This window comes from Hyperoodon ampullatus (assembly GCF_949752795.1).
Source record: "Hyperoodon ampullatus genome assembly, chromosome: 9".
In the NCBI taxonomy this organism is placed as follows: Eukaryota; Metazoa; Chordata; class Mammalia; order Artiodactyla; family Ziphiidae; genus Hyperoodon; species Hyperoodon ampullatus.
The window spans coordinates 50,772,819-50,797,825 of record NC_136922.1 but is presented as its reverse complement, the minus strand read 5'-3'; the positions used below and the strand labels follow the sequence as shown (position 1 = coordinate 50,797,825).

Below are 25,007 nucleotides of genomic sequence, written 5' to 3'. Positions count from 1 at the left end.
AGAGAGGGAAAACCCACACACCACAACTAGAGAGAAGCCCCTGTGCTGCAATGAAGAGCCCACGCACCACAACAAAAGATCCCACATGCCTCAATGAAGATCCCACGTGCTGCAGCTAAGACCTGACGCAGCCTAAATAAATAAATAAATAAATAAATAAAATAAAATAGTTTCTCAAATCCAAATAGCTCCATTCTAACTGATTCATAAAGAAAAATAAGCACTTCTATAACTCTAATATTCCCAAATTTCTCAGGAAATAAAGAAATCAAACATAAGCTCAGGATCAGAAGCAGGTCTGTATGAAACATAAGTTCATGTAATAAAGTTTAATCTTTTACAAACTAGGCTGGCTTAATAACTTTTGGTGTGAAGACAGCAATGATTGTTCCCGGGTTTTATCAATATGGTCTTATTAGTTTACTATTGCTGCATAACAATAATTGCACAAACTTCTCAGCTTAAAGCAATACACATTTATTAACTCAGAGTTTCTGTTGATCAATCAAAGCTACTTTTATTAGGCCTACTGCAGTTAAGGGAGAACACTACCTTGAGAGATTCTAGTAATGTCTCAAATGGGGAGATTGGGGAAGGGCTTGGGGATCTGGGCTTAAGTGGCTGAAGGTAGGTTTGTCAAGATAAGAAAACTAATTGTGATGGGGGACAGTCCTTGACATAATAGTTGAGGATTGAGGGACAAAGAAAAGTCAGCTTCTTGACATGAGTCTTGATAAGTAAATTTTTTAATAAGCTACCTATTTGGTCAAGTGAACAATCTATCATCCTGACGGAGATAGAGCTGTTTGGCCAGAAGGACAAACTATATGGATAAGAAGCAAATAGTGAAATTGTTGATTGGCTACAGCTTTATATTCCTGGGCAAGAATTTCCTGGAACAAATATTAAGTCAAATTCATACAGGGGATCTCAGTTCTCAGTCCCAATAATTAAGCTATGTGAATACAAATGGTCTAAATAAATTCTTAAATTATAATTCTGATAAATGATTTTCTAAGTTGTTATATGTCAACTTAACCAAGATCCTTATTTAACTTTAAAACCTTGGACTACTCTTTTTTTTAAATTAATTTTTATTGGAGTATAGTTGCTTTACAATGTTGTGTTAGTTTCTGCTGTACAGCAAAGTGAATCAGCTATACGTATACATATATCCCCTCTTTTTTAGATTTCCTTCCCATAAGGGTCACCACAGAGCACTGAGTAGAGTTCCCTATGCTATACAGTAGTTTCTCATTAGTTATCTATTTTATACATAGTAGTGTATATATGTCAATCCCAATCTCCCAATTATTACCACCACCCCCTTCCCCCTTGGTATCCATACATTTGTTCTCTATGTCTGTGTCTCTATTTCTGCTTTGTAAATAAGTTCATCTGTATGATTTTTCTAGATTCCACATATAAGCAATATTATATTTTTCTCTTTCTTTTATTAAATTAATATTTATTGGAGTATAGTTGCTTCACAATGTTGTGTTAGCTTCTACTGCACAGCAAAATGAATCAGCCATACATATACATATATCCCCTCCCTTTTGATTTCCCTCCCATTTAGGTCACCACAGTGCATTAAGTAGAGTTCCCTGTGCTATACAGTATGTTCCCATCAGTTGTCTATTTTATACATAGTATCAATAGTGTATATGTGTCAATCCCAATCTGCCAATTCCTCACATTCCACCCCTTTCCCACTTGGTATCCATATATTTGTTCTCTACATCTGTGTCTCTATTTCTGCTTTGCAAATAAGGTCATCTATACCATTTTTCTAGATTCCACGTGTATGCGTTAATGTATGGTATTTGTTTTTCTCTTTCTGACTTACTTCACTGTGTATGATAGTCTCTAGATCCATTCACATCTCTACAAATGACCCAATTTCATTCCTTTTATGGCTGAGTAATATTCCACTGTATATATATATATATATATATATATATATATATATATATATACCACATCTTTATCCATTCCTCTGTTGATGGACATTTAGGCTGCTGCCATTGTAAATAGTGCTGCTATGAACATTGGGCTGCATGTGTCTTTTTGAATTACGGTTTTCTCAGGGTATATGCCCAGAAATGGGATTGCTGGGTCATATAGTATTCTATTTTTAGTTTTTTAAAGAACCTCCATACTGTTTTCCATAGTGGCTGTATCAATTTACATTCCCACCAACAGCATATGAGGGTTCCCTTTACTCCACACACTCTCCAGCATTTTTTTTTTTTGCGGTACATGGGCCTCTCACTGTTGTGGCCTCTCCTACTGTGGAGCACAGCCTCCGGACGCGCAGGCTCAGCGGCCATGGCTCACGGGCCCAGCCACTCCGCGGCATGTGGGATCTTCCCAGATCAGGGCATGAACCCATGTCCCCTGCATCGGCAGGCAGACTCTCAACCACTGCGCCACCCGGGAAGCCCTCCAGCATTTATTGTTTGTAGATTTTTTGATAATAGTCATTCTGACTGGTGTGAGGTTATACCTCACTGTAGTTTTGATTTGCATTTCTCTAATAATTAGCAATGTTGAGTATCTTTTCATGTGTTTGTTGGCCATCTGTATATCTTCTTTGGAGAAATGTCTATTTAGTACTTCGACCCATATTTTGATTGGGTTGTTTGTTTTTTTTTGATATTGAGCTGCATGAGCTGTTTGTATATTTTGGAGATTAATCCCTTGTCAGTTGCTTCATTTGCAAATATTTTCTCCCATTCTGAGGGTTGTCTCCTCATCTTGTTTATGGTTTCCTTTGCTGTGCAAAAGCTTTTAAGTTTCATTAGGTCCCATTTGTTGATTTTGTTTTTATTTCCATTTCTCTAGGAGGTGGGTCAAAAAGGATCTTGCTCCGATTTATGTCATAGAGTGTTCTGCCTATGTTTTCCTCTCAGAGTTTAATAGTGTCTGGCCTTACATTTAGGTCTTAATGCATTTTGAGTTTATTTTTGTATACAGTGTTAGGAAGTGTTCTAATTTCATTCTTTTATATGTAGCTGTCCAGTTTTCCCAGCACCACTTATTGAAGAGGCTGTCTTTTCTCCATTGTATATTTTTGCCTCCTTTATCAAAGATAAGGTGACCATATGTGTGTGGGTTTATCTCTGGGCTTTCTATCCTGTTCCATTGATCTATATTTCTGTTTTTCTGCCAGTACCATACTGTCTTGATGACTGTAGCTTTGTAGTATAGTCTGAGGTCAGGGAGCCTGATTCCTCCAGCTCTATTTTTCTTTTTCAAGATTGCTTTGGGTAATCAGGGTCTTTTGTGTTTCCATACAAATTGTAAAATGTTTTGTTCTAATTCTGTGAAAAATGCCATTGGTAATTTGATAGGGATTGCACTGGATCTGTAGATTGCTTTGGGGAGTGTAGTTATTTTCTCAACGTTGATTCTTCCAATCCAAGAACATGGTATATCTCTCCATCTGTTTGTGTCAACTTTGATTTCTTTCACCAGGATCTGATAGTTCTGAGTACAGGTCTTTTGCCTCCTTAGGTAGGTTTATTCCTAGGTATTTTATTCTTTTTGTTGCAATGGTAAATGGGATTGTTTCTTTAATTTCTCTTTCTGATTTTTCGTTGTTAGTGTATAGGAATGGAAGAGATTTGTGTGTATGAATTTTGTATCTGGCAACTTTACCAAACTCATTGGTTAGCTCTAGTAGTAAAACCTTGGACTATTCTTAAATCTAGTTATTTAATGCAGAACCTTGGACACCTAGATGATTTCTAAGTGAAATATAAATCTGAAATGTGGTCACCCAACATATTTTATATTTATGTATGTGTGTGTGTGTGTGTGTGTGTGTGTGTGTGTGTGTGTGTGTGGGTGTTTCTTATCGTGGATATATTTATTGGTCATGATAATGATTGTATTCATTTTGCTAACTTAAAAAGGTGAAAAATGGATGCATGTGACCATAGAGGCTTTTATGTGTGTATTTATGAGTTTTGTTGATTTACTGTGTATGACAGATTCTCCTACACTCCTTTCTAGTTTTCTCTATGAAATAGAAGTTAATTAATTTGACTGAAAGTTATTAATCATACCGGTAATGAAAGACTGCTAAAGCAATAGTAGCAGAAAAGTACAATGGTGAATGCAAGATAGTGGAATGTATTTTTGTTTTCAAGGAAAGGAGAGTAGTCTTTTCTTAAAGATTCTGGTTCTTCCTGAATGTGAAAAAGGATTGTGTAAGACAAATCTTGAATAAATATAGAAAATTATAGATTGGCAGGAAAAATTGTATTTGCCTCAAACTATAAATAATAAGCCTGAAAAGAAGCAATGAGATGGATTCAAATTTTGACAAAGTTCACTCCATTTTGATAGGTTTATTTATAAGATAATTTAAAAAGTAGGGCAGGGAGCTCATGAACCCTTTACTGCTAAATGTGATATTAATGCAAATCTAGAATTTGGTTTTCTATATGTTATATGACAGTTTATCTTGAACTCTTTTGTCTTCTGTTAACAAGGGGTAGTAAATAGTTATTCTTTTACATTCTGTGTGACCTGTCTGCATGTTGGAAATTCCATATCCTAACAAAACTGTTTTCTGTGTTTTGTGACAACTTTGTCAAGCACTTTATTACTAAGCAACAAAAACATAAAGTTCCTCATTTCTGAAAAAGCTAAAATTCCTTTCAATTTTGTTACCTTCTTCTTCTTTAGAATACTGTATTGTCACTTTGATTAACAGGTAGCCAATTTACTGTTTCTCAGGCACACCTGATCCTGTCTTAATAAATGATCTAAAGTACTCTAACTCTCTTGATTTTGCTTTTCCACAATCATATCTTACATTCAGAAAAATAAAATTTTCAGGATTTTCTTTACACATAAAACTTCTTTGAAATTCCCCTAAGGCCCCTGGAAATTCATGAAGATTTGTTCTTTGGCCTTATAAAAGAGGTGATGCCCCAAATAACTGTTTTCTTGACATGTTTCATATTTCTAGATTAGCTCAACTCTAGTGTAAGCACTGATCAAAAGAGTGGTCAAATTAAAGGGTAAATTTTATAGATAAAATATTATTTACATATACGTTTTGGAGATTGTACACATTATAAAATGAATTGGAAGGCCCTGGAGATTTGTCAGTGCTCTCACTGTCCATAATATGTTCTTACTCCCAGGAAAAACACTGATCAAATTCTTACAAAAAATTATGTACTGCATTCAATAGAGAACTTTACTGTCTTCTGCTTTGACATTGTTAGTTACCACAATATATTAATCATTTAGTGCTTGTCAAAAGGCTCACAGGTTAAAATTTTAATCTTCTACAAAGGAAAATCTCAGAATTTCATGGAAAGGACCATACCATGTACTCTTAATTGTTGATAGTTCAATGAATAGGCTCATGAATAACAACTTTGGAGCATAAAGATAACATTGCTTGCACAATTGTCAGATATATTTGGGAATGACTTGGGATTTTCAGGACTCTTCTTAGTTCAGAAGGAGATGACTTCGTGAAAGAAGGCTGATGACCCAAGATTCAGTAGAACAAGAAATAAATACATAAAACTGAATGGGGACTTCCCTGGTGGTGCAGTGGTTAAGAATCCGCCTGCCAATGCAGGGGACACCGGTTCGAGCCCTGGTCCGGGAAGATCCCGCATGCAGCTAAGCCCGTGCGCCACAACTACTGAGTCTGCACTCCAGAGCCTGCAAGCCACAACTACTAGCCTGAGTGCCTAGAGCCCATGCTCTGCAACAAGAGAAGCCACCACAATGAGAAGCCCATTGCGCACCGCAACGAAGAGTAGCCCCCACTTGCCACAACTAGAGAAAGCCCGTGCACAGCCAAAAGTAAATAAATAAATAACTGAATAAATTGATAAGGAAAATTTATAGTTATTTGGTTTGGAATACTGATGGCATTTATTTGTGAACTGTCTATTTTCTGATGCTTGATGAAGAAGTCCTCTACTTGGTAATTTATCTCTAACTCTCAACATCAAATGTAACTCTCAACAACAAATGAAACATTTAAAAAAATGGCTCCCTGGTGGCACAGTGGCTGAGAGTCCACCTGCCAATGCAGGGGACACGGGTTTGTGCCCCGGTCCGGGAAGATCCCACATGCTGTGGAGCGGCTGGGCCCGTGAGCCATGGCCACTGGGCCTGCGTGTCTGGAGCCTGTGCTCCGCAACGGGAGAGGCCACAACAGTGAGAGGCCCGCGTACCGCTAAAAAAAAAAAAAAAAAAAAAAAAAGGCTCCTAACTCTCAGTGTCTCCTTCAGAATTTAGAACCAAATATCTTTAAGGAGTCTCCAAAGTTACTTGCATAGGGTTAAAAAGAAGCTGTCTTCCTTTCACCAGGTATCGAATTCTTATTTAAAAAAATTGTGTGTTGCACCCCAACAAAGAAGATTTTGACATCATCATAAAAGGTTACACCTGGGAGTCATATTTGAAAATAAATAACATTTAATCAGATAAGGAAATACCATCATTAACAAGCAAGTGTTGTATTTTATATGTGAAAACAATGCCTACAAATCCCACCTAAAAAAACTAGCCTGGTACCTGTTTTATGGTTAAAGCCTCACAGGTCAAAAGCAACATCACTTACTGGCTGGCCAGGAACCTCAGCATGTTGGGGACTTGAAGTGAAAAGGAGTTCACCAGAATCTATAAGAAATGAGATGAAATCCTGGTGCATAGATTTTCTTGGGCTTGGTTTCCTAATCTTGGGATAGAAAAAAATAATAGATCCTTTTAAATTATTGAATCTTATACTTCTTGATGACAATACTCAGCAGAATTTAATTCTTTGGGCTCTACAGTTGTTCAGTACTGAATGCTCAAGGAGGCATATCCGGACGGTTAATAACTTTTGCTGAACTGTGTAAACAATCACTCCAAAGCATAATGAAACCAGCCTTTTGTGTGTGTGATCAAAAATAAACCTCTAGAGGGGCTTCCCTGGTGGCTCAGTGATTAAGAATCCACCTGCCAATGCAGGAGACACGGGTTCGAGCCCTGGTCCAGGGAGATCCCACATGCTGTGGAGCAACTAAGCCCGTGCGCCACAACTACTGAGCCTGCGCTCTAGAGCCTTCATGCCACAACTACTGAAGCCCGTGCACCTAGAGCCCGTGCTCCGCAACAAGAGAAGCCACCGCAATGAGAAGCCCACGCACTGCAATGAAGACCCAACACAGCCAACAATTTTTAAAATTTAAACAAACAAACAAATAAATAAATCTCTAGAGATTATTTACCATCAAAAGAATGGGCTGTTAAGCAAAATTATTTAAAACTTGTAAATAAGGCAAAAGGTGGATGACAGGACATTTCAATATCATACGAGAGTATTGTTTAACAGACTAAACTAAGGATTATTTAATTATCTAAAGGAATGTATCTATGTTTGACTTGGCTATTTTCTATTAATTAAACACCCAGTCTCCATGACACACATGTTAACCAGTAGAGAGCAAATTTAAGAAAACTTCTGGTGAATTTACCAGTGACAGTGAACTCCAAAGGAAAAAAGAATCTTTTATTAAGCATCACCTAAGTGTAAAAAACTATACATTACTCATTTAGTCATAAAAACAACCTTGAGTGATAGGTCTTATTATCCTCATTTTACAAGTAAGAAAGCTGGGGCTTCCCTGGTGGCGCAGTGGCTGAGAGTCTGCCTGCCAATGCAGGGGACACAGGTTCGTGCCCCGGTCCGGGAAGATCCCACATGCCGCGGAGCGGCTGGGCCCGTGAGCCATGGCCGCTGAGCCTGCATGTCTGGAGCCTGTGCTCCGCGACGGGAGAGGCCACAACAGTGAGAGGCCTGCGTAACGCAAAAAAAAAGAAAGCTGAAGTTCAACAGGTGAAACGATTTGCCACATTATTTAGCTAGTAAATGGTGGATCCAGGTGTCAAACCCCGAATGTCCTTTCAAAGCCTACGCTTTTTTTTTTACTACATTATTCTACCCCCGCAGTAAAAACTTTTTATTAATGACCACAAAGCTATACCTGCCACTTCTGCAAACCGAAAATGATATCTAAATGTCACCCCCCAAAAATATGCTAGTTAGAAAGGCAGAATTTCATGATGGGAAATATAAGTGTATGTTCTGTGCACATAGAGTAAAAGATCTGTGAGTCATCTCCTGCAACCCACTAAGTGTTCAGTTGAAGATTGCTCTTTATCATCTAGCTAGATGGCAATTAGAAGCCTGTGAGACAAAGTATCCCTCAGGAAAAACTGGCTAAAGAATAAATCATTTAAAGTGCTTTACAGACATTACCTAATACATTTTCACACATCCCTGTGAGCTACACAGTGTTATACAAAAAGCAATCCTAATTTGTTTACGATCGTTCAAAGGTGACAGAGTATAAAGTGGAAGGCCAAGATGCTGCTAACAACATTAGGCTTACCTGAGGCCTTGGGCAGTTTGGGCCATTTCAGCTGAAACAACACTAAGTCAATTAACCTCTATTGTTTTCCTTAACCTGTTTAATGAAAATGTCAGTACCATTTGGGCCAGAGGGCTGCGTGAAACCAGACAGGTCATTTAGAATTTTTTTCTCCCCTTCAAGTTGCCCCACTCTGATCTGATCAATGGTTAACATCCTTCACCTTAGAAACAATGGGAGATATTCATATTTGCCTTCCCTAAGGGATTTTTTAAAAGCTGTGAACTGTGAATTTCCAGCTAATTTAAAACAACTATTCTACAGAAAGGAGAATGTGTTTCAGCCGTTGAGGAAGACCCAGGGCAAAATAATTGCTACTCTATTATCCCTTTCCCCCCTTGATTTGTTAACTGTTGACAGGAAATGTTGATTTCACCTGAAAAAAAACCTGTGTAATTTGGGAATAAAGTGGAAGATGAATTTTTCTGTCCTGGAGAAAGGGTACTGAGGGTGGCAGGGTGGGGCAGAATTTCACATGTGAAAATTAAATATGTGTTAGATTGTCTGGGCTTTAATTTTTAAACATATTTTGATGTAAACAAGAAGAAACTGAAGAACTGTTAGGATAATCTTTCCCAAGTTTACCCCCACTCCAGTCTTTCCCATGTCAGTAAGTGGTCCCTGAAGCCACCAGTTGCTCAAGCCAGAAACAGAAGTCACCCTTGATTCTCCTTCTCCCTTATCTTCCCACATGCAACTCCATCAGCATATTCTGTCCATTTTATTACTAAAACCTGTCTCTAATCTGTCCACTTTTTTTCCCCATCTCTTCTGCTTTCAGCTTTGTCCAAACAGTAAAGTGAATGAGGGTAGGGAGTGAAGAGCTTTCTCAAAAGTACAGATACTTGGGAAAAACTACAATTGGTAGCAGAAGGAAAGGACATAGAAGAGAAGCTGAAAAGGTGGGAGAAGCAGAATACAATTGGGATAAGCAGAGAATTTAGACAGAAAGGACTGGAGACCTAAGGTTGACTCCCAAGTGTTTCCCAATCTGAAGACAAGAAGGACAGGTGTGAACAGACTGTGAATTCAGGATGTGTTTCTTATACTGAAGACTATAATATCATGTATAAACTTTAACTTTATACAACTTCCAAATGATTACTGAGATTTCTGTATCATGTTTTAAGGTGAAATCTTCCAGATTAAAAAAAAACTAAACTAAAAGCATATAATAAAATAACTGAGTAATACTTTATAATTTCTTACTCTTTGGTATCAGTTTTTTTGACATTTGAGTACATACAAATCAGATATTTGGTTTTTGTTTTGTTTTGTTTTGGGTATACTTGATCAAAAATCCAAAGGCCAATATTCAAATTCATGGTAATAAAAACACGTGTTTTCAGTCTTGTAGAGGAAATTGTTCACTTGTTCAAACAAGCCAAATTCACTTTGGAAAATATTTCTCTATCCCACAATCTTAAAAATTCTAGGAAGAAAAGTGTCTCAATTTTCTCCAGTGTTTTTCATTAAATGATCTTTAATCTGAACTTAAGAAATATTAATATTTATTCAGTTCAAGGCACATTCATGTATTAAAAGATAATTTTTAGAAAAGGATATGGCATGACTTTCATACAGATATAAAATGAACATGTGTCAAAGCTTTTATTTAATTCATTAATTAATGAGGGAACCAGAAAGATATTACAATTGGTTCAAAGGAGAATTCAAAGGATCACATATATATGGGCATTGGGAATGGTGAAATAAATTTGCTTAACAAATGTAAAACTTCAAAACTGCTCAGTATCCATAGAGCAATAATCAACTGAATCCCAATGAGATACAATTTGCATTTCTATGGACAAGAATCATTTGCATTACTATAAGTATTATATAATTTACAGCAATGTAAAATAACTCAAAGACAATAAAAGATTCAGAGACCCGACAGAATCTGATAATCTGGACAATGCCCAGTTTCCCACCAAAGACAACCATAATATCTTGGTCTATTTCTAAGTCTTTCACAAGTTTTCCCTACAAATAATATAAAAAGTATTAATTCCCTGTGCCCCAATGCATAAAATCTGGAGGGAGAGGAATGAAGAAGAGGAAGATAAACATAATAACTGAGTAGATTACAAGGCACAGTGGGATATGTCCCAAAAGAACTGATAGTTTCCCAATACACACAATATGCACAAGGAAGGAAGATATCTGTTCTGATTGGGTGCTGCCTTGTGCTGAAGGCATACTTAGCATAGACAGAAACAAAGTACTGTGACAAATCAGAGGAGGGAAAGAGTTACATTCCCACAAGAAGCCATGGGGCTTAGTTCATGGAAGAGGCAAAATGTAGCAGGTCTTTAAAGGAGAAAGTTTTTCTGATGGTGGTAACCATTTCACAAAGTATGGGTATATGTGAAAAATCATCACGTTGTACACTATAAACAATTTATTTGTCAATTATACCTTATTAAGGCTGGAGTGGGAAAAAAAGAAGAGAGATTTTAAATAAGTAGCATATGAGGTACAGGGGGGAAAGTATTCAAGCTAAGGGAATAGTAAGAAAAAAAGCAACAGATATATAATGTTCCTGGCTTGTACTCTAGCATGGTTGGATAAAATGAGAACTAAAGAGAAGAAATGGAGACTTAGGCCAAATCACAGACAACCTTACACGTATTAAGAGGCCGGGAATTCATTTTGTTGCAATAGAGAACCACCAAGTTTTCAAGCAGGGAAATGACAAGATCAAATATAAACCTTAGACAAATAATTCTAGAGGCAATTGGTTAAAAAGGGATTGAAAAAGCGAGAAATTAAAGGTAAGGAGGCCAGTAGAAATGTGTTGCAATGATCAGGTTGGAGCCTAAACCAGAGCATTCTGGGCAGAAGGAAAGAGTTTTGAGGAAAGAGTTAACGAACAGAATACAGTTATTCACTAAGTGATTCTAGGCTTTTGACTGTGCACTCATATCAGTTAAAAATTAGAGCATATTTATTTAGTTATAAAATATGCACTGCTCTACCAATGAACTAATCCATGTAATCTGAAACAGTCATACATATTCACAAATTTTTTTTCTCTCAAAGAGAGAGAGGTTTAATTCATGTTCAGATGCTTAATTTATAAATGGCTTGTTAATTTTGATGGTATACAGATACTTCTTATCTGTAGTAACTCTCATCTCAAAGCACTATACACTTACAAGCAAGATCCGTGGTTTACAATGAGTGGATGTAAATTCTTATTTCAAATAATCTTGATAATTTTGTAATTTTTCCTGATTTATTACAGATTTACGTTGTTCATATATGTATAGGCCAGGTATGATATTTGTATGTTATATAAGCTGTATATAATCTGTGTCAGGTATATATTATGATATATACACATACTTCTTTTTTTTAACCATGTAATGCAGCTGACGAAGAGTTTATTTTAGGAGAAGATTCCATGCTGTATATTCTTCTTGTTTGATAGTGCTTATATGGTTAGAATCATCTTTAATTCACATTCCCCATGGGGATTTTTAAAGCCACTTTCCATTTTGTGAGTTGAAGTAAGAGTAGATAATACAATCTGTGAATCCATTTGATAGGCTCATAGGCACAGTATGCTGAAAGTCAACAAATAAGGGAGCTCTTGTCCATCTCTCTCCCCCATGTGTGAATTCCCACTCTCCCCTCAGAATTCCTCTTCAAGTGCACTTGACATGACTCTACATATAGATCAAGTCAGAGTACCAGGGGAGGTCCTTATATTAGATATTAATGAAGCCTTATTTTATTGTATCTAGGAATGCTGAAATAACTTGCTGGGCTCACGATGGATCTGCTCCTGCTGAGCCATGCCATGTCAGCAAACCAAAACTTAGAAAACTTTCATATCTCTATAAATGCTCTGCTTGAGCAGAAACGCAGTATATCCAGTCAGGCAACCCCCAAAGAGCAAGGCAACTCTAAGCTCTATCCTTATTTCCTTGTTTCTTCTCATCCCAAACAAGGCTGACTATGTGGCCCCAGCCAACCAGATATTTTCTGTTTTTCTCTTCCTTGTTCTTTATTCTTTACCCTATAAAAGCTTCCACCCCATTTTACTGTTCTCTGAAAGGAGACTATCCACTTCATGAAGTGTTAAATAAAGTTTGTATCACCTAAAATGTCTTCTTTAATCATTTTTTAACAGGAATCAACTATAAATAGAAGCTTTGGTAATTTGTTCTCACTATCCACTGGCTTATCTTATGAACACACCTCCCCACTGAAACCCATACTTTAGATATGGCAGAGGAGAAAGAAGATGAATCAGAGTAGCAGAAATGAACTGAAGGATAGTGGTGGCAAGGAATGAAATGGTAAACATAACAAGATGAATGGTTTTGAAAGGAAAATACAACTGGTTTCCAACACACTGAGTGTGAGGTACCATGAGACACTCAATGAAGCAGTTTCTGAGGTATGTGAAAGAGGTCTGGAGCACATAACAGGAATCCAGGTTACATGCATGGATGCAGTGTGATAGCTGTAGTGTAGGTTTCCCAAGAAGAAAAGCAGGCAAACACTTTCATATAAGGGTTTGAAAAAGCAAGAGGACTCTTCTTGGAGATGCATGGGAAAGAAAAAAAAAGAGAGCCAGAGGGTGTAGTGGTATGGAAGTCAAAAGAGCAGATTTTAAGAAAGCAAATATTTCAACAATGCTGCACAGTCAAGAAGGATAAAGCTAAGATAAAGACATTGGATATGGTAATTTAGGATGTGGTTGACATTTGAAACAGTGGTTTAGGTAATGGAATAGAAGCAGAAGTCAGTTTTCAAGTATTTAAAGAACCAATAAGTAATCAAAACAACAAAAAAAAATAGGAACAGTAACCATAGACTGTTTCTCCAAGAAGTCTGATAGTTAAAGGAGAAGACAGATTGTGTGGTGAATTAAGGAAGGTGCTTTAAATGGGAAGCATTTGAGCTTATGTGTTGGGCAAACAATGAAGAGGGAGAAATTGAAAGTAGAAATAAAGAAGGGAAACTTATGATACCAGGTTCTCAAATGAAATCTTATTGACACAATCAAGGACACAGATGAAAGAGACAGCTTTGGGAAAGAAGAGGAAGAATTTTTCAAGTCAGAAAGGAACTATAGTTAATTATACCATATTGCTTATTCAAAAGCTGCTAAGAGGGTAGATTTTAAAAGCTCTCATCATAAGAAAAAAATTCTGTAACTAGGTATGTATGCATGGTGACCAATGTTAACTAGAGTTACTGTGGTGATCGTTTTGCAATATATACAAATATCAAATCACATTGTACACCTGAAATTAATGTAATGTTATATGTCAATTATACCCAAATTTAAAAATCCCATCAGTATAAACAGTAATGAAATGAACACAGTGGAGCAGGAACAGTTTATACCAAAAGATTCTCACCTCAAAACTGAGCTCCTCCTATTGTGCTGGCTGGTCCTTTTCAGTCCTTTTTCCTGTCTTCTTTATCCCCATGACCTCCTGTGGTACAATAGGAAATAGATGTTTGGTTAAAAAAAAAAAAGAAGGGAAGGAATAAAGTGTAGTCAGGTTTTTTTGTTTGTTTGTTTTGTCTGTTTTTGTTTTGCTTTAAGTAATGCATGGTTGAAAGACTTCCTATCAAATGGTTTCTCTTTTTAACAGATTATTAGGGTTGACATAACCTGCTGAGCATTAGTTAACATTCTGGACGGTTTAGGGATAGACAAATAAACATGGAGCCACTAACTAGTTTTTAGCATCATCAGATTTGAGTTTAAGAAAGTTCCGTCTGGTTAGAGAATGGCAGGGAGCTGTAAGATTGAATTTTTGAGACAAACATGAGGAAGATGAATTTAAGGGATAAAAAATTCAGGCAAGGGCTTCCCTGGTGGCGCAGTGGTTGAGAGTCCGCCTGCCGATGCAGGGGACACGGGTTTGTGCCCCGGTCCGGGAAGATCCCACATGCCGCGGAGCGGCTGGGCCCGTGAGCCATGGCTGCTGGGCCTGCGCGTCCGGAGCCTGTGCTCCGCAACGGGAGAGGCCACAGCAGTGAGAGGCCCACGTAATGCAAAAAAAAAAAAAAAAAAAATTCAGGCAAGAAATCATGCTTTCACCAAGGCAACAACAAGGGAATGGAGAGGAGGCAACATATTTGAGAGTTATTTAGAAGGGAGAATGGAAGTGGAACAAGTGAAGGCTGAAAAGACAACACTATTCTTTCTAGAACTTGTCAGAGAAGGAAAGAGATGGAGAGGTAAACACACAGAAACACAGTCCATGAATGAGCTTCACTAACAAGATAAAATTATTGGTGGAAGGGAAACATCCAAGAGAAAGGGAAAGTTTAAAGAAGACAGAGAGAGGATGATTGACATAGGGATAACTGATGGAGTCATCAACACCCCCAAGAAAGGGGGACAGAAAGAGATTCAGAGCAGAGGAGAGGGATTAGCTTTAAACTAGTGGGAAGGAAGGAGGTCCACAAGCTATTTACAACATTTCAGAAAGCCTTCTGGAAATTGCAATTAAATAAAATGTCAAGTTTCTTTACTTTTGGCAGGCATTAAATCAACCCTGCAGGCTAACATTGGTTATCATAAGCTGATCAGAAATTCTAATTTGCTGTTGATGACATCATAGAAATTTCTAGGATGTGATTGGTAGACCATATACTGTTAGCAGAGTTATTTATCTGTTTTTTACAATATCAGATTTAATTCTTCCAGCATGTGGAACCTTGGATCAGAAGAATGACAGCCAAAATTAAGCGACCATTTCCAGGGAACAGTGCCTAGTGTTTGTACACTTATTTAGCTTTATTGCTTATTAGCATTACTTCCATGACAGTGATGTATGTGATTTCATTTAAGTGACAAAATCTTTCAAGATATGGGGTCCATGGATAAAAACATAATAAAAAGAGTCCTTAGATGAAAAGAATTGGGATGACAAGATCTGTATAGTCCCTTCATATCTTACATTCTATCATTTTAAGAGGGGCCTATAAACACAAGTTCAGGAATGGCTAAATGGGAAAGTTGCAAAGAACACCTGAAAACACCCTAACTAATCAATAACTCACTCTAAACAAGGCAAGTAGAAAGGGAAGCAATGCAAATAACCACTCCCACCTGGAAGGCAGCAAAGGTGAAACCAAAAGGAGAAAACAAAACATGGGGGAATAACAAGCTCTTAACCAAGGCAAAGGAGTGCTCCCTGTTTTGATAACCACGGAACATTAACCAACTTCGGGAGCAGGAATGACTATCCTGAGACGCTTTTTCATGTTTGGCCCATCCTAGCCAACCCTTGTGTAAACAAAAATTAAGAGTGGGGTTCTTTTCTCACCAACACCTACACTAAGCTAAGCTTCTACTCTGTACTCTTTGTACCTTCTACTCTGTACTTTGGTAGAGTTTCACCCACTGGAACTGGCCAAACCGAGGACTTTTTTTTCAAGTTTCAAGAGAAATGGGCTTCAAAGCAACGAGTTAACAGTTAAGACTGGGGCTTCCCTGGTGGCGCAGTGGTTGAGAGTACGCCTGCCGATGCAGGGGTCACGGGTTTGTGCCCCGGTCCGGGAAGATCCCACATGCCACGGAGCAGCTGGGCCCGTGAGCCATGGCCGCTGAGCCTGCGCTTCCGGAGCCTGTGCTCCGCAACGGGAGAGGCCACAACAGTGAGAGGCCCGCATACCGCAAAAAAAAAAAAAAAAAAAAAAGTTAAGACTGGTCTTACCCGTGGGTTGGGTGCTAATGCTACCAGCAGTCTCTACACCTGGCAAGCATGGGGGGCAGCCAGACTGACCAGATAGCCTGACGATAAGCCTCGGTGACACTGGGGTGGTCTTCGCATCCTGCTGGGCAGGTTCGGGGAGTAGAAAGTTCACGAAAAGGTGTGTTGCGGAAGGAGGGAGTGGAGTGATGTGTACTTGTCTTCCGGAACAGTACTTTTATTGCCCCCACCTGGGCTCAGGTAGCGGCCAGTAAGCTAATTGCCCCAGGCTCGCGTTCGGGTCGGGGTGGAACCCTGCTCCCCTCTCCTCACATCCCCACGTCTCTGCCGCCACCGCCGCCCGCCGCAGCCCGTGACCCGGGGACCCCGGAGGTCCGTCTGGGGCCCGTGACCCCGGAGCACCGGGCATCCGGACCCCCCTCGCAGGCGCAGCCGCTATTAAGGCAGGAGGCTAAAGGGGAGGAGGAGGAAGGGGAGGAGACAGGCGTCCAGGGCGCCTGGGGAAACGGCACGGCGGAGCAGCGGCGGCGGGGCTGGGGGGAGGCCGCTGAGGCGGTCGCGGCCGAGGAGGGGCAGGTAGAGGCCGGGGGCACCGCGGGGTCAGGCTCCCCGGCGGGCGGCGCGAGTGGCGGCCGCGGGGGCTGGCGGCCGCTCCTCGCCTGGCTGCGGCGGCGGCAGCTCCAGTGCTGCCCCTGTGCGGCGCCCCTTCCCCGCTCCGCCGCGCGCTGTTGTCATGGAGGAACCAAGATGGCGGCTCTGGCCTACAACCTGGGCAAGCGGGAGATCAACCACTACTTCAGCGTGAGGAGCGCTAAGGTGCTGGCGCTGGTGGCCGTGCTGCTGCTCGCACTGTGTCACCTCGCCTCCCGCCGCTACCGAGGTGAGCGGGCCCTCCCCCTGCCCGGGCCGGCTGGGGGAGGAGGCGACGCGGAGGCTGGAGGCAGCCCCCATCGCCCGACACACGCCCACGCTCACGCGGCCGCCCGCCGGCGCGCCCAGCCCGCGGGGGAGGAGGTGCCCCCAGGTGGCCCGGGCGGCGGGCCAGGCGCCCCCGACCGACCGAGCGGACCCCAGTACAGGTGGCCACGGGTCGAGAGCCCATGGTCCTGCGCCCCCCGAGCAGCCTGCGCTGGGGACGGGGGCGCTTACCCGGGCCTGGCCCAGTGGCTGCTGGGGTCCCGGCTCCTGCGCGGGCTGCGCCGGGGGAGACGCGCCAGGCCCGGGGCTCGCGTGCAGGAGGCGTGCAGGCGGCCCTCGGGGGGCCAGCCCCGGGCGCGTGAAGGCCAAGGCCGCCCTGCAAGGGGGCACGGCCGCCCTGCAAGGGGGCACCTCCGCCCCCAAGTAGTGTCGCCCATTCTGCGCCCTAGGGGTTCAACTCTTTAGCCTTTGTTTTATCCGGCCTCTGCCCTGGAACAGCGGGGCCAAGCTGTTTGACAGCGGCATGGGCCGCCCCATTTTCCTTTGCCGCCGGGTGACAGCTGGCAAAAGATGCTCTTGGCCAAGTGGAGGAGGTGTCACCCAGGCTTTGTGATTCAGAAACGTTTAAAGCGTTCTGGTTGCACACTTTTTACAAAGTAAAGCCACTGGGGCAGATATTTGAAAAGAAGTTACAGGTTGACAGGAGTTGAGTTGGGCAATGAAAACAAGTTGGAAGCAGTTTGAGAGGAGGTCTTCGGTGTGGGTTTTTGAGACTGGTGTAAAGAGGAAAAGGAAATATGACCTCCTTGTTTCAGAACGAATTATTCTTCAGTCATCAAGGGGCATTTACTTGTCCTTGTTGATTGATTTTTTTCTTCATTTTCTCTGTAAAAATGCTACTAGTTTAGAGTTTGACAGGCTGAGGGAAATTAATAACGATAGGATCTTTTATTTGTGGCTCTTAGTATTATCGAAGCCATTATCTGGACAGCTCTTGGTGATTGTGAGATTAATTGGTCAAGATGTAATGTGTAACAGGTGCGCATTTAACGCATTTCCCGTTTAACTTCACACCTACTTTGGCAAAATATCCAGTAAAGGGACCACTGGAATCTAAACTCTTCTCATTTTAGGGAATCTTTCAAAGTGAAGGACATTTTGATCAGTTCTGCTGTTTTGTTTCTGCAGTGCTTGAGAATTAAAATTCTTATACTCTAGTACTGTACTGGATGAATAGCCCTTTATATAAATACACTAAATCGATTGAAAAAGATAAATTATTTATACCCTTTTGGCCTTTCTCCTCCAGCCTCCTATAGATCACCGCCACATGACCTGGTAAGACTTTTGTTTCATCTGCAGTTGCTGTAACAGAAGTCCAACACTTTCATATACAAAATAAAGCTAGCAATTTGATGCATTAATTTGTGGTAATTTTAAAGAAAATTTTCTGACTGCTATCATTTTATGCTATTTTGGTATAAGACGACAGTAATCTAACTCAATTTTATGTATGTGGTAGTGGAGATAAATTTTATAACTGTGATGCTATGGTCCTAAATGTAAACATCTAGTGCCCCTCACCTCCCTTTTTAAAACTGTGCTTTTATCTTTTGATAAGCTTGGACCCTAATTATTGTATTTAGATTATATGTTTCATCCTTTCAAGTTCTCTCATCAGCAGGGAAAATAGAAGTCAGATGGAACCTTATGAGTCAGTGTAGCAATCTGGGATTGTTTATAAAGCCTCCTCCAGAAGCTAGTCATCAGCTTTCGTAGGTGCTTCAGTGTCTTGAGTGTGAAGCAGTACACCTGGTGTGTGTACATGCCCATACTGAATGTCAAGAACTTGAGCCAGAGACTGGAAAAAATAACGATCGTACCAGGCACTTTTTAGCCAACCTCATGCTTTGGCAGTGTGAAACTGAGTCAGATGCAGTGCCTTTCACACAAGGATAACCATACGCTTGAATCATAGTATCATAAATCTTTAGAATAAGAAAGGATCTTATATTAGATATAGAGGTTTAGGCTATATATTAAAATCTTCAATGCATGCTTATGAGTTTGCCTCAGGCAAGGTAGACTGAATGCAGTTGGAATACACATATTTAGTATCTCTTGCTTTACAAACTACAGAAAGTAAAACATTACACACTACAGGAAGTAAGCCTTGGCAAAACTACATGCTATCATTGAGCACTTTATTATATGCCAGGTGCTCTCTACTAAAGGTTTTACATCTTTTAACTCATTTTGTCTTTACAACCAGTCTATGAGGTAGATACAATTACCAGATTTCATCCTCCCCTCTTCTTCCCCCCCCACCATTTTTAATATCTCTGTAATCAAGATGAGTTTTTAAAACTTTAATTGCATGTCAAAGTTTAATTGATAACATTTTTATCTACTGTTATATAAAATAATGGTGTATTTTATAATCAGTGGTCTTAGATTCAGCGAATTACAGTATTATTTATATTTTAAAAATGAGGCATGAGAGGTTAATTTGCCTAAAGATACACAGTTAGTCTGACTGAGCTAGGATTTAAAACCCAGTTAGTCTGCCTCATGTCATTATGTTATATTCTGCCTTTCTCAGAGCCTCTTAGACAGTGGTGATGTATAAAAGGTGGAGTGAGAAAGCATTTTCCAGCGGGACATGGGTTAAACCATTTAAAAATACCAATTCAGCCACACAGTGCCAGCCAAGAGTTTTCTTATTCTTTTTCCAGTAAATGGTGATTTTCTAAAAGTTGCGCGTGTAAAGCTTACTTTTTATTACCTATGTTTATCTTTTTTCCTTCTTCCTAAACTCCAGGCTCACAGTCCAAATATGCTTTGCCCTTTTGCATATCTCACAGATATCTGATTTTCTCTGCCTGCAATGACCTCTCTCCTTGAAAGAAAGTACAGATTTTTCTTTCAAGTCCTGGTTCGGATGTCACCAGCACAGAAGTAGGAATTAGGAATTCAATTCAGTGTTTCTACAGTAACTAGTACATACTTATCATTTTGTATTATAATAATTTGTATCTGACAGCCCCACACAAACTTTGAGCTTCCAAGGGTATTTTATTCATCTTTTAAATCATCAGAGCTTAACACATGGTAGAAACTCCATAAACAATTATTGAATAAACAGATTTTCAAAGTCCTTATTTCCTTCTCTTTTCCTCCTTGCATTTCGTCCTTTTGGTTTTATTTTAATTTCGTGTTCAAATAGCATGTTCTGATCTCAACTTTAGAAGGTAGAGTTTTGTGGGGGTTTTTTGCATTCTTAATATTATTTTCACAAAATATAATAGAATGACCTTTTAAAAAATATTCTTTTAATTTTATTTTTTCTAAATTTTAACATTACTGAATCACAAAATGTCCATTAATACTGTGATTACAGACTAAAAACATCATTTCTGTGACAAGAAGCCAGTATCTGTAGCCTTAAGGGTAGTTCCAACCTGGATGAATTTAAATTTTTTTTTTTTTTTTTTTTTTTTTTTTTTTTTGTGGTACGCGGGCCTCTCACTGTTGTGGCCTCTCCCGTTGCGGAGCACAGGCTCCGGATGCGCAGGCTCAGCAGCCATGGCTCACGGGCCCAGCCGCTCCGCGGCATATGGGATCCTCCCAGACCGGGGCACGAACCCGTATCCCCTGCATCGGCAGGCGGACTCTCAACCACTGCGCCACCAGGGAGGCCCGAATTTAAATTTTTTAATTGTTAAAGTTAACTTGCTTCAAACGTCTTAATTTTGTTGAAATCTAATTCCTTTCTATCACTAGGCATATTAAATGCAAATGTTAAATATTATTGCATGTTTTGGAGAAAAATAAGTTCAAAACTTCAGAAGTTAAAGCAAGAAAGAAGTAGCTCTAGGTCTCTCAGCCTTTTCTTTCTTTGACTGCTAGAAAGATCCTGATCTACATGACACCACTTGTAATGAGGCACTCCTAGCTTATCTAAAGAAAAATGTAAATTGTGATTTTTTCAGCACAGACGAAAGTATAACTTGCTGAATTTTAGGCAAATAAAATATTCTGCAGATCATATTGTAAACTCTATGATCTGGTATTTTCATGGCGGATAGTAAGAAACGCACAGCCTTGGCAGGATGATTAAGTCTAAAGTTTCAATGTGCCAGAGGTATTCTATTCAAAGGAAAATAAAAGCTACGGTTTATTTAGCACATCAGATGTTTTCTTTAGTTGTTCTATTTTGTTTTTCAGGTTTTTTAAAACTTGTTTGTCTTTTTACTTATTTTGTTTGCTCTTAGTATTTTTCTATTATAGAAAAATCATGCATGAAAACCTGAGACTTTAGATTGACAAACCAGAATGCTTATGCTTAAGATAACAGAATGAAGAGGAAGACAGCTATTCATCTAGATAATCTTTGTATTGGAGATAGCTGAAGTAGATAATTCTATCCCTTTAGTTGCTTGTTTTTTTTTTTTTTTTTTGTGTTCCTAGCTTGATTTATCTGAGCACTTGGCAACTTTCATTTCACGCTGGTTGTATTAAAGTAGCTATCAAAATTATATGAAGCAATTGAAAATAATGACTGCGGTTTTTTTTGTTTTCTTTTGTTTGGGGTTCTTCTGGGTAAATTTTGAAAGGAAAATAATGTGCCAGCAGATTTTTACATGTAGTTAGTATGCATAATAAAGATGTGGCACATTAACTTATTTTAACATTTAGATTTACATTTAGTGATTTGATTGTAAAAATATTTCCTTCCCAGGAAAAGAGAACTAGTTTTAGAGTATAGAATTTTGTGGAGTTTTCTTTTTTAGATCCAGTTAATTTTTAAAAATCAGATTATAATAGTATTTATTATTACTACTACTTTCATTATTTTGCTGACAAATATATGAAAGCCAGTCTCCTCTTGCCTTGTCAGTTATCTAATTAGCAGTTCTTTTACTTTCCTAACAATTCGTCATATTACATCCTCTCTATTAAAATAGCTGGTGTAGTTTTGTCTTTTGAATGGACCTTAACTGATGTGATACAGAGACTATTAATTTCAGATACAAGGATTATTTTTTTTAATTTGCATCATAAAATATATTATGAAGAGTCACCATTAACTAGCATTCATTACCAGGTTAAGAATTTCTTCCCTGGAAAGACCAGTAGTCTCTACAATACTGGGTTTATAGTGTCTTGGTTACTGACAACTTCAAATCTGTTTTGCTATGAGGTTTTTCTAATGTGGGTTCTTGAGATTAAAGCTTTTGTTTTCTACTAGCTGAACTACTGAAAAATAATGTCTGAGTAGTAATATTGAAGAGAGGAAGAAGAGTTTGGCATTTTAAAACACATTTTCTGGTGGAGAAAATTGGTTATTTTAAGACGTTGGTATGGTACTTCAGTCTCCACAAAATCATATTGATAACCCATAGACATGATTAACAAAGAGTATAGTCCCACACACTGAAGACTGATCAAGGTGTGTTCCTGTTTAGGCTTCTATTAAAAAACAAAAATCAAGTAACAACAACACCAAAAAAAAAAAAAAAAAAAGGAAGGGATAAAGAAGAAAGAAAAACTTCACAGAATTAATACCAGTTATTTACAACTTCTTATAACTTTTTTAGAAAATAGATGGGTTACTAACTTTTCACTTGGTTTAATAGATGTATTTAAAGAGGCAGAAATGCTATAAATATGGAATTTTCATCCTAATTTTAAACATTTACTAGATTTTTAATAGGATTTTACTATATGGCCATTATAAAAGAATGCAGCAGGAGTGCTGTTTTTAGGAAATAATTGTGTGTTCCTTTAGTCCTTTTTTTTTTTTTACTCCTCCTTGATTGTTTATATAGCGTAATTTTTTAGAACTAGTATTAGTTTTTAAGAATTGGAAAGAATTAAGAACTGATTATTTATAGTTTCCTTAGATGTTATTAAAAAATCTTTCAAATACAGAAAAAACTGCTCAGGCTACGTATGTAACTGCAAAAATGTAATAATTGTTATTCTACTTTCCTTATCTAGTTTTTCACCAACAGAATAATGCAGTATTTTCACTTTTCCTTCCTGTTCTGTTTTAGAATTTATGACACTGTGGTATCAACACTTTCATTATTTATGCATACCTGTCTTGTATTTGTATCACCATTATCTGTATGTTGACCAGATAAATGGATAACTGGATTGAGAAAAGAGATGTGTTCTTTTACTTTAACAATCTTTGGGTCTTCCCTATCCCCACCATTTTGTTCTGTAGTATTCTTTTTACCAGATGCCCTGTCCTGACCTTAACGATTTGTAAAACAAATAGAGATCGCTGTTGACTGTTAATAAAGAACTAGAGATCAAATTTAAAAACACATGTATTTTATCATAACCCCACAGTTAATGTACACATCTCTTTTTCCCTCATCCATTTGACATATTTGAACTTTTTTAATGTCTCCAGTCCCCTTTTTAACCACGTACATTGACCATGTACATTAAGCTAATGTACGGTAAAATGGCCAAAGGAAGCAGGGTAACCATCTGTCCCAGTTTACACAGGATTGAGGGGTTTTGCAGATGTGGAATTTTCTGTTTAAAACTGTGGCAGTCCCAGCCACACTGGGAGGAGTTGGCTGGTTATCCTAACGGAGGCAAGAGACAATCGAGAGAAGTGGAGGGGCTAAATATTAACAAAAGCATTCATTACTGATACTGATCATGTGTATCTTCAGCCACCATTTGACTAACATAGTTTTAAGTCTTATCTTTGTGAGATTGCAAAAGGATGAAATTTTTTTTTTTAGTTGCCTTAATTTAGGATGAAATTTTATTGAGCTTTTTCAGAAGTTCTTGCATAAGTCTTCCTTTGCACATTTACAGAATAGGGATACCCCACTTCCAGGGAAGCTGTGAAAATTAGGGAGTAGATTTATAAAATACTTCAGTATTTACTAGGTTTCCAGATATGCTAATGCACTGAGTACTATAATAATCGAATAGGAAGTCATTTCCAAAGTCTTCTCTTTTATCCCTTAAACTTTTCTTTCCCAGCTAGAAGTAGGAGTGATAAACAGATATAAAGGCTAGTTTGAGGCAAGGTGATGTCCTTGGAAGGAAAACCTGAAGCAGAAGGAACTACCAAAGCAGTGAATGTAGCATTGGGGATGAAGTATTTTCTAGGTAAAGTATCTGTCATTAGTGGCTCTTATCCTCTTGAATATTAATATATTAATATTTGCTTCTCATGGATGAGTGATATGTAAAAGGTATAGTGAAGTATAGAAAACTCTGTACTCCCTCATCTCAAAGGCTTAAATGGGGTCAAATAACCAACATATAAGAATTTAACTATTGTTTACAACATTATTGTGTTTAATTACTATAGGAAATGATTCATGTGAATACCTTCTCTCAAGTGGCAGATTTCTTGGAGAGAAAGTTTGGCAACCTCACAGCTGTATGATGCATAATTACAAAATCAGGTAGTTTCTTCATTTTGTTGTTTGTTTTCTTTTCTAAGATGGGTCTTAATATCTGGTAGAAAAGCGTTGGTGAATCAGGGAAAGTGATAGATGGTACTTCTCTGTGTGATGGTAGAGAATTGCTGACAGGGTAGGAGTTGGGGGTGAGTCCAAAGGAATATTCTTGCTCTAAAGCATTAGGGAAAGCTTTGGACCAATCTGCTTTGTCTCAGGTGAGAGATAACCAGGCCCAGGGCAATAGCCCATGAATGAAGGACTCTTGCTTTGGGACTTGGATAGCTACCTCATGGAGTTATTCTGAGACAACAGGTATAAAGCACTTACTATGGTTAGAGTACTTCTGAAACACTTATTAGATGAGGGCTGTTATTATCGAGAATTAGTCGATCATACACGGACTGGTAGGTTAAACCTTGCCACCTTCTAAAGCAACATAACTGTGTATGTAATAATGCTGTACTAATTTCTTCACAAATTATGTGCTT

At 38.8% G+C, this 25,007-nt stretch overlaps 1 protein-coding gene across 1 annotated transcript in view; it reads left to right on the top strand.

The window, feature by feature from the left end:
* Nucleotides 1-16,888: 16,888 nt before the first annotated feature.
* CASD1 (CAS1 domain containing 1) overlaps nucleotides 16,889-25,007 on the top strand; it is a gene marked incomplete at its 3' end in the record, with an annotated part of 62,552 nt that continues 54,433 nt past the window's right edge. The window contains 2 exon segments of the mRNA XM_079711719.1: nucleotides 16,889-17,036; nucleotides 24,426-24,522. Coding sequence (XP_079567845.1) covers nucleotides 16,904-17,036; nucleotides 24,426-24,522 — 230 coding nt within the window. The 5' untranslated portion in view covers nucleotides 16,889-16,903.